The 10,119-nt window shown below is 44.3% G+C and overlaps 1 protein-coding gene across 3 annotated transcripts in view; it reads left to right on the top strand.

Moving 5' to 3' along the window:
• Window positions 1-1,601: 1,601 nt before the first annotated feature.
• Window positions 1,602-10,119, top strand: part of Alms1 (ALMS1 centrosome and basal body associated protein) — a 111,378-nt gene continuing 102,860 nt past the window's right edge. For all 3 annotated transcript variants that reach the window (XR_004944468.1, XM_036180616.1, XM_036180615.1), the window contains exon 1: window positions 1,602-1,958. Coding sequence is in view for 2 of the 3 variants with exons in the window: in XM_036180616.1 (XP_036036509.1) it covers window positions 1,602-1,958 (357 nt within the window). In the remaining variant the exon portion in view is untranslated. The remainder of the gene's footprint in view (window positions 1,959-10,119) is intronic.

Genomic DNA, 10,119 nt, shown 5'->3' with positions numbered 1-10,119 from the left:
CTTTATTTTTTATTTCTAAATTTTCTGGTCCTTTACCATATTTTTCTCTGTATTTATCTGCTCATCTATTTTTCTAAACACATAGGTATGCACACATATATAGTAAAAATTTCTATATATGTCATATATAATTATCATTTTTTTTGGAGTTATTTCTTTAGCCATTGGTGGCAATGATTCATCCTGTGAGGGTTTGGCACCTGGAGTCAACTGCAAATTATAATCAGCTTTCCTCTACCCACACAAACACCAGGAGGTGCACTTCACTTTCTGCCTATCTGATGCCTCCAGGTAGGGAGAGGAAGTCAAACATTCTCCAGTAGGCAGACAGCTATAGGAACTCCAAGGAAGCCAAATTTATTCCAACATTCTATTTATCATCTTCTGACCAGTCAATTCAATATGGACTTTGTTCATTTAATTTGACAATGTTTACTGAGCATCTCCTTAAATACCAGAGACTGCTCCAGACACTTGGCATACTTGTGGCTTTTTCTGGGGAGGCGGGAACACGTTTATCTGTGATGGTTTAAACTAGAAATGTCTAATTCAGTGAATGTTTCAGTCAATTGAATACTTGGTTCCCAATTGGTTATGCCTTTAGGTTTTGGAGGAGCAGCTTTGATGCTTAGAAGCCTGTTATGAAGGGTGGGAGTGGAGTGGGCATGAGCCTTTACCTGCTAAGCCATTTTGCTGGCCCTCTTTTAAAAATTTTTTTGACAGGGCCTCTCTATGTCACCTTGGCTGTCTTGAAACTCCCTATGTAGACTAGGCTGGCCTTGAACTCACAGAGATCCAGTTTCCTCAAAGGATTAAATTAATCTGGGATTAGAGGCATGTGCCGAACTATCGGGCTACCTCCCTTTCTTCTCCTCCTTAATAAGGACAATTTAGGAGAATTGGTTCTCGGTTTCCACCTTTATATGGGTTCTGGGGATCGAACTCAGACCTTTAGGCTCGCTGTAGATGCCTTACCGGGAGAACCATCTTGCCAGCCCTGCAGAGGCCTCTTAACCTCATTTTATAGGCACTTCTCACATCACTGCATGTGGTAAAATCAGATCATAGTTCCTGTTTTTGACGCCAGCGTCCATTAAAAAAAAACAAAAACAAACCAAAAAAAGCATTCACTTATTCCCTTACACTTCACAACTGCTAGGTTTGGGTGCCAGCTGTAGAGTGTCATTTAAGGCACTAACCCTTTAAAAATGTGTAATTTGCAAATGTGATTATTATGAATTTATCCTAGGATTTGAGGGCGAAAAACAAAAAATCAGGGGTGAATTGAGCAGGAAGTGCCCTAACGCCCCCAGAAGAGCCCGGTCTAGGTTTATTGTGAGCATACAGTACAATAAGCAAGGTCTGGTGACGAAAAAGGACGTAGCAAGTCGCTGTGCTCCTCCGCCGCGGTCTTCCTGCATGCCCCGCGGGGCGTCCTTAGCAACACGCGCGCTCACTTGCAGCCCCGCCCAGCCTGTGGCTGTGGCGACAAGTGCGCCTGCGCACGTCCGCAACCGCCAGTCAATTCGCTTCTCGTCCACGCCCCGCCCCCTCCTCTCTCCTCCTCCTCCTCCCACAGCCGCCTGGAGCGCGAAGCCAACATGGAGCCGGAGGACCTGCCGTGGCCGGGCGAGCTGGAGGAGGAGGAGGAGGAGGTGGGAGAGGTGGGGGAGGTGGACAACGCGTCGGCGGCTGCGACCGAGGAAACCGAGGAGGTCCATTCCTCTGAGGAGACTGTGAGGTTGGAAGAAGTAGAATTAGAAGAGGCGGGGCCCGAGGTGGATTTGGATTTGGATTTGGACAGCGAGTTTCAGCCGCGGGAGAGCACGGATGAAGAGGAGGACGAGATGGCTAAGGCCTGGCTGCAGGCTCACCCTACCCACGCTGGCAGGGCTTTCCCTTTGCCCCCGCCCTCGCGGTACCTGTACGCTCCTGTGAAGCATCTGAGCGAGGCTGAGGTGGGTAGCGGCGCTTGTAGCTAGGAGCCCGCCGGGCCGTGGGGAGGAGCGGGGCCGTGGGGAGGAGCGGGGCCGTGGGGAGGAGCGGGGCCCGTGGGGAGGAGCGGGGCTGAGGCCCAAGCGCCAGTCGAGGTTTTGAACTACTGAAATTGGTCCAGGATCTCGGGGCCTGCTCGCTGCTGGTCGCCATGCCTACGGAGACCCCTGCTTGTGGGGCTGGCAGACTCTTCGCAGTTTCAGGTTCTTCCTGGCAATGACATCTCTGGTGTCTTCCCGCCTCTTAATGAGTCCCGTTTTTTTGTTTTTTTTTTGTTTTTTGTTTTTTTTTTTGAACTAGGGCAGATACGGCAGATGCGCAGGGAGCTGGTACTCCCAGAGCGTTCAATTAGAAAGGCCTTTTTGGCAGAAGGTGGGAGCTGGGAAGGAGCTTGGGGAATAGCTAGGTAGTGGAGAGACATTTGGCATCTTAGTTTTATTGAAGTGCGAGAACCCCCGCCCCCGAAGAATTAGTGTAGGTAATGTACTCTGCATGAGCTGTCTTGATAAGCTTCCCGCCCGTTTATAGCAATTTCCTGCATTTGTAGCAATTATTGCCCTAACCAGTGGCAGGATCTTGGAATGGAGGCGATTCAGTTCTAGTTTGGAATGTTAGAAAGCACCTAGTCAAGACTAAATGGAGAAAGAGCCGAGTTTACAGAGGTCCTGCCAAGATCATTTTGAAACTAACCACGTTCTTAATTTAATGCTTTTTAGCTGTCAGGAACTGCGTTGTTGTTCAATACAGCCACGTGTAGTTCTTTACATATTAATTAGTTAGTAATAAATAGAATTAGAAGGGCTAGTGATGGATGCATTTAGGTGGTAGAGGTCTTGCCTAGTGTGTGCAAGGCCCTGAGTTCAAGCCCTAATACTTGGGGTGGGGGGAAGAATTACTAAAATTAGGAATTCAGTGGCTCTGATTAATCATTTTACAAGTGCTTGATAGCCATGCTTAGTTAGTGGGTGTTACTTTGGACATAGCAGTTACAGAACAATTCCATCAGTGATACTGTAGACTGTGATTGGTGAAGAGCCTGCTGGATATTGCAGGGAGTGTTTAATTCATTCAGCTTATATTTTAAGCATTCACCTTGTGCCACACATTGTACTTGATGCTAAGGAAATTTTGATGACCCAAACCCCTGCCTTTCTGATGTTCCCACTCTAAAGAGGGAGGCAGGTAAAATTCACATGGTCTCATAAGGACTAATGGTGTATGCTAACGTGCTATGAATGCAAAAAATAGGTCACCTGGACTTGTCCGTAAAGGTTGGCAAGTTGCCTTGAAGACCGAAGGCTAATTAAACAAGGATTTCAAAAAAAAAAAAAAAAGAAGCCACGCTTAGCAAGAGGGTGATACTTTCACATTTTACATGTTTTGACTTTTTGTAGGACTAGGGTTGAACCCCAGCCTTTGGGCATTCCAGGCAAACATTCTACCTACCATTAGGCCACATCATTTAGAGCTTGACATTTCCAGGAATTGAAGGCTAGCAGGTCTGGACTAAAAGGCTTTATGTGTTATGCCAGGGATTTCAAGACTTTGTCCCTGGAGTTTTGGGGGGTCAATGAAATGTTTTAAAGGAGATGTTTATGATTAGATTTATATTTCAGCAAGATAACAAGTAGTGTAGCTAGTAGGGGAAGATTAGAGCATTCTGAATAAATGAAGGACACCAATTAGAGGGTCGTTGCAATACTGTCAGGCAAAAAGTTTCTAGCATAAGGAAATGAACAGGGTGCGATGGCATATGCTTTTTAATTCCAGCATTTAGAGCAGTGGTTCTCAACTTTTCTAATGCTGTGACCCCCAACCAGAAAGTTATTTTGTTGTTACTTCATAACTAATTTTTCTACTGTTACGAATTGTAATATAAATGCAAGCAAGATATCTGATATTCAACCCCCCCCCCCAGGGGTCAAGACCCACAGGTTGAGAATCACTGATTTAGAGGCAAGGGTAAGTGGGTCTCTTGAATTCCAGGCTAGCCTAGTCCACATAGAAAATGGAAGTATTGATGAGAATAGGGTGAAGTAGGCTGTTTCAAGTGATGTTTGTCATGCCAGGGACAGTGTTGACAGACTGGTGACATGGTGCTGTGAATGAATTTACCAAAAGGCAGACAAAAAGGCAGAAGTAGAAAGTTTAGGGTCTTCAATGGATGGAGTCTTCTCTGGTGGGATCCTTGGGTGTTTCTTTTTTTGTGACTGGTTATCTGTGTGGGGCAGGTATGGGTCACTCAGGGTCAAATTTATGATGGTCTAGTGTGCTCATTAAAGAGTGGAGACAGCGGTGTTAGCAATGCCCTGAAACAGGTTGCAGCAGGGCTTGTCAAGCTAGCTCTTACTGGAGGCAACAGGGGCTTTGCTTTGAGGCCAGCACAGCCTTGCTCTGAGATTAGAATGGCTTGGCACAACCACCCATCCCAGAACAGCATTGACACTTAGAAAGCAAAATCATCACTCTTAGTAATGGATTGTTTGTGAAGGGTAGTGTCCAGGTGTTAGCTTAGTGAGTAAAATGCTTGTGTTCGTCTTGAGATGTGGCCAGATCAGCTTTGAGCTGGTGATGATGAATTGGCTGGCTGGATGCTAAGAAAGATTAGAGAAGTGGTCTGGGCTAGAAATTTTAGGTACTACATTATCTACACCTAGACCATAATGAAGCTATACTTTTGTTTGTTTGTTTTGTTTTTCAAGACAGGGTTTCTCTGTGTAGCTTTTTGCCTTTCCTGGAACTCACTCTGTAGACCAGGCTGGCCTCGAACTCAGAGATCCGCCTGGCTCTGCCTCCCAAGTGCTGGGATTAAAGGCGTGCGCCACCACAGCCCGGTGAAGCTATACTTTTGAATTAGGTTTTCTAACTTACTTTGTTCTGACTTCTTATTTGAATAACTATGAATATTTAAATTTGTTTCTTTAGGCCTAATGGAAGAATTCTTTGTTTTGTTTTGTTTGAGACAGGGTTTCTCTGTGTAGCTTTGTGCCTTTCCTGGATCTCCCTCTGTAGACCAGGTTGGCCTCGAACTCACAAAGATCCGACTGGCTCTTGCCTCCTGAGTGCGTGTACCACTACCGCCTGGCTAACATTTTTTTTTTTTTTGGGGGGGGAGGAATTCTTAAATTAATTTATTTATTAAATTAATTTCCTGTTTTACAGTGACCTATATAATTCTAGTAGAAAAATACTGCTTCTTAGAGCTTGGGGTGTCTTTCTCCTTCCCTGGAAGTTTTGTTTTGTTTTTGAGACAGGGTCTCACTATGCAGCCCTGGCTGGCCTGGAACTTGCTACGTTGATCAAACTGGCTTTGAACTGTAACTGCCTCTGCTTCCCAAGTGCTGGGGAATAAAGGTGTGGTCACATCCAGGCCTGTGTTTTCTTTTCTTGTATCAGTTATTTACATTATAGAATATGGGAAGGTGGAGATGGCCCACTTCTAGTTTGTTCTATGAAGTTGGGAATTGCGAATCCTGATTTTGATGCATGTTAGGCAAACTCTGCCTCTGAGCTATATAGCCCTCCACCCCCAGGTCCACCTCTACCCCCCCCCCCCCCCACACACACACACAGATCTGAATGCCTCTGCTGGGTTTAAAGGCATATACCACCACAGCCTGGTTCATTGTTTTTGAAATAGAGATTGATTGTATAGTCCAGGCTGACCTTGAACTTGCAATCTTTCTTTGCCTCCTAAGTGATTATAAGTATTGATGGTAAACATTGTTTATTGAGTACACTTCAGGGAATCACAGAACTGGGTATTGACCACTCTAGAGTACTACCTTCAGCTCACAGAGTGGCAATTTTTTTTTTTTTTCATCATTGACTGAGGTTTGGGACTTGCATAATATGGGAGACAAGCTTCCTACCAGTGATTCTACTGGGTGAGTCTGTGGGCGACCACCTATGACCTGCTTCCACCTTTCAAAGGATTCTTGGTTGGAGGAGAGAGGAATGAGGAAATATTAGGTAGAAAGATAGACCTAGACGATGAGGAGAAAGACAGAGACATAGGATAGTTTCGGGAGGGCCCTGGGTCAATACCCAGCTGCCTCCCAGAGCTTTATTCAAAAGGGCTTTTTATAATATGCCAAGGGGAGAGGCAGAAGACCTTGCAAGATCAAAGCACAACCATACAGCCAAGTGTAGACCCTTCCAAACAACTGGTAAACATGCCCCTGCCCAAATCATCCTATTCTGCAGCCCTGCTGGGTAAAAGCAAGCTCAGATTCTCTGACCCTGAGTAATTTTGGCTCCCACAGTCCACCACAGCTCCATTACCCATTTTTCCTTTCTTTTACCTAGAGTTCCTATAATATATATAGAGTCAGGTTGGTTATGTTTATAAGTCCCTTAGGTTCTGTTGAGTTTTATTTATTTTTGTACATTGTTCGCTGCTCAGATGTGGTTGTTTCAGATGAACTTTTTTTTTTTCTGTTCAAGTCTACAGTTAAACCCTTCTAGTGAATTTTTTTCAATTCACTTAATTTATTTTTCATCCCCAAAATTTGTTACTTAAATTTTTTTGTGCATGTACATGTGCATGTTTATGTGTTTGTGGGTACATGTGTGCATGCAGATTTGTGTGCCTGTGTGTGCCCCTGTGTGGAGTCAGAGGACAGACTTGCATGTTGTTCTTATGGAAAGCTATCTACCTCCTTCAAGGTAGGTTCTCTTACTGGCTTGAAGCAGCTACTTTCCCCTCTTAATGTGGCTAATAGAAATTGAATCCAGATCCTTGTGCCTCACAAGGCAGGTTCTTTACTGACCAAGCTCCCTCTCCAGCCCTCTAGGCTTTGTCACTTTTTAAAATCGTTATGTCTCTGTTGATATTTTCATTTTGTTCTGACATTGTCTTCCTGACTTTAATTGTTCACCTTAGCTTATTGGGCATGCTTTAAAAAGTAGGTTTAAAAATTTCTATGTGTGTGTGTGTGTGTGTGTGTGTGTGTGCGAGCGCATATGAATGCACACACATTTGAGCACATGTGACCATGGAAACCAGAAGAATGTGTGGAATCTCCAGGATTTGGAGTTACAGGTGATTGTTAGCATCCTTCAACATATGGATGCTGGGAATTGAATGTAGGACCATTGGAAGAATAGCAAGCACTCAACAGCTGAGCCAACTCTCCAGCTCTATTTAATCTCTTGCACTTGGTGTTTGTGTGCATATATGTGCCTTTACATGTTCACACTATCGTGTGTGTAGGTCAGAGGACAATATATGAGAATCAGCTTCCTTCTTCATTATGTGGGTGTGGGTACCAGGATTGAGCAATGTGTTGGTCAGGCTAACTGAAAGTGCCTTTACCTACTGAGTTATCTTACCACCTTATTTATGTAGAGAAGGGTATCATGTAACCTAGGCTAGCTTCAAATCACTAGCTGAGGAAGACTTTGAACTCGTGTTTCTCCTGCTACCACATCCTGAGTACTGGGACTATAGGGCTGTATCACCATACTTGTGGTGTTTATATGGTGCTGGAGGTTGAACCCAGGGCCTTTTATATATTAGGCAAGCACTCTTCCAACTGAGCTACCTCTACAGTTTCTACTCTAATTTTTAGTTTCCTGTTTGTTATTTAGTCCCGCTGACTTTTGTTAATTTCTTGTAAACTCAAATTTGCATTAATTTTACAGCTTCTCTCCTCGTCCTTGTTAATTGGTAGTAGATTAGCTGTTTTGCTTCTACACAGAAATCGGTAACATGAATTTAGATCTTCTGGATTCTTTTTCCTCCTGGTTGATGCAGAGTTTTTGTTTGTTTTTAAACTTTCTTTTAATTTATTCTTTGTGTCTTTCACATAATGCATCTCAATCGCCTTCATTTCCCATCCCTTCATATTCACCCTCTTCCGTTGCAACCTTCCCCTAAAATAAAATTTAAAGAAAATTTTTTTTTAAAAAAAAGCAAAAATCTTGTCATGGAAGCTGCAGTGTGACACAGTGAGTCACACAGTAAACCCTTTTATCCATATATCTTTACTTGCAAGTGTTCATTGCAAAGAATCATTTGTCTGACTCGAGGCCTCTGGTTTCTGCTACACTATCAATGGTTTCTGCTACACTATCAATGCTGGGCCCTCACTGGGACTCCTCTTGGTGATCCTGCTGTTGCCCTGTGTTGTGGAGATACTTTAGCTTTGGGTCTGCAAGACTGGTCCCTTTATATCACAGATATATCACCCAGCAGATCACAGATGGGGTGAATGTTAGTGTGGGCCGACTTGTAATCCTGGCTCTGGGCCTGGGTAGTTGCAGGGTTGCTTAGTCTGCTAGCTCTCCCCTGTGCTCACCACCAGGGGGAGCTCTTCTGCATTGCCCTGGCTAGTTCACCCCTTACAGAGATGAGCAAGAGAAGGTGCCAGTTCTCCTGCTTTCATGCCCTCAGGGTCTGCTCTTCCACACCTACACTTTCAGGCCCAGCTCTGCTGTGTTGTCCAGGTGAGGTGCAGGGGCCACTCTCTGATTGCTGTAGCTGGTAAGGGAGAGGGTCAGAGCCCTTGCCCACCACAGGAGGCAGGGATGGGGGGGCAGTTTTCTCTCACCCTTACCATCACATGGCAGACGGGTGTGGCCAGGTATCCCACTCTCACACCCTCAGGGCCAGCTCATCTATGCCTCTGCCATCACGGTTAGCCCTACTGTGCTGCCCAGGTAAGAAACAGGGCCCACTTTCAGCTGGTGAAGAGGAGGGTAAGCGTCCTTGTTATTTCTCCCCCACTCACTCTGCCTCATGACAGATGGGTAGTGGGGACAGCTCTCCTACACTCAGAACCTTGGGGTGACTCGACTCACCCACTCCTCTGCCAATAGGGTTGGCTCTATTGTACTGCCCAGGTGAGATAGAGGGCCCTCTCTCCCGAGTGCTTCAGCCAGTGAGGGGCAGGACCAGTTCTCCCTAGTGCTGCAGCCAGTGAGGGGCAGGACCAGTTCTCCCTAGTGCTGCAGCCAGTGAGGGGCAGGACCAGTTCTCCCTAGTGTTGCAGCTAGTGAGAGGCAGGACCAGCTCTATACAGCCCTGTCCTCTCTGCCTTTGGTGGTATCAGGAGCCTCAGACATCAACACAGACTGTAGCTACATCAGTGCCATGAACACAGACATCGGCCTCAGCAGCAGCCCAGGCCCAGACATCACTATGACCCTGGGAGGCAATCAAATGGATATCTGAGTTTGAGGCCAGCCTGGTTTACCAAGTGAGTTCCAGTACAGCCAAGGCTACACAGTGAAATTCTGTTTTGAAAAATGAAAATAAAACAAAAAGATTAAGTAAAATGTTTTGCTATGCTTATTTTTCTTTTATTTTTGAGATTATAATATAATCACATCAGTTCTCTCCTTTCCTTCCTCCAGATCCTCCCGTATACCCCTCCTTGGGCTTTCAAATTCATGGCCTCTTTTTTCATTTAATTATTACTGCATATATGTGTGCATACACATACATTTATATATCTTTCCATATAACTTGTTCTAAATGGTTTTTATTTAACAAGTTTATAAGTGATTTTTGAGTGTTTTCTGGGGGTTTGCAGGTGAATGCTGATAAGATAAAAAAAAAAAAACAGTCAAATGACACTAGTGGAATTCAGGTGTTTCTGGTACAGGGACTGCTCTCACCAAATGTGAGGTCGAACTGTTGACCTTGTGAACATCCTAGTTCACAAATGAGTCTGTCAGATACGCTAAAGATGATGCCCCAACACTGCGGAGAAACCTCGGGTGACTGTCCGGGCAGCTGGGTGTTTCTGTCAACTCACTTTTTTTTTTTTTTTTGGAAGCTGCTTGTGTGCACTTCCTGTTATTATTTTTGTTAGGTAATATTTACTTCTTGGGTCTCTGAGGGAGTTGAAGATTAGATAGTTACAGTTAAAGTTTAGATAGTTATAGTTTTCCTTGTTAAGAATTTCAGAAAAGAAACTCACTAAAGAGTAAGTGTATAAATTTGAAAGACATTATAAGATAGTTCTGTTAGTAATATAAGTTAGGATAGAAAGTGAATCAGGTACATTTTGGACTTACCAAAATAGGATAGGAATTTTCTCTCAACTTGTCAAATGCAAATACCTATTGTTTAGGTATTTATTACTTGTATATATGACATATAATTATTGTACTTTT

The sequence above is a fragment of the Onychomys torridus genome, chromosome 3 (genome assembly GCF_903995425.1).
Source record: "Onychomys torridus chromosome 3, mOncTor1.1, whole genome shotgun sequence".
In the NCBI taxonomy this organism is placed as follows: Eukaryota; Metazoa; Chordata; class Mammalia; order Rodentia; family Cricetidae; genus Onychomys; species Onychomys torridus.
This window is presented reverse-complemented; position numbering and strand designations above follow the sequence as displayed.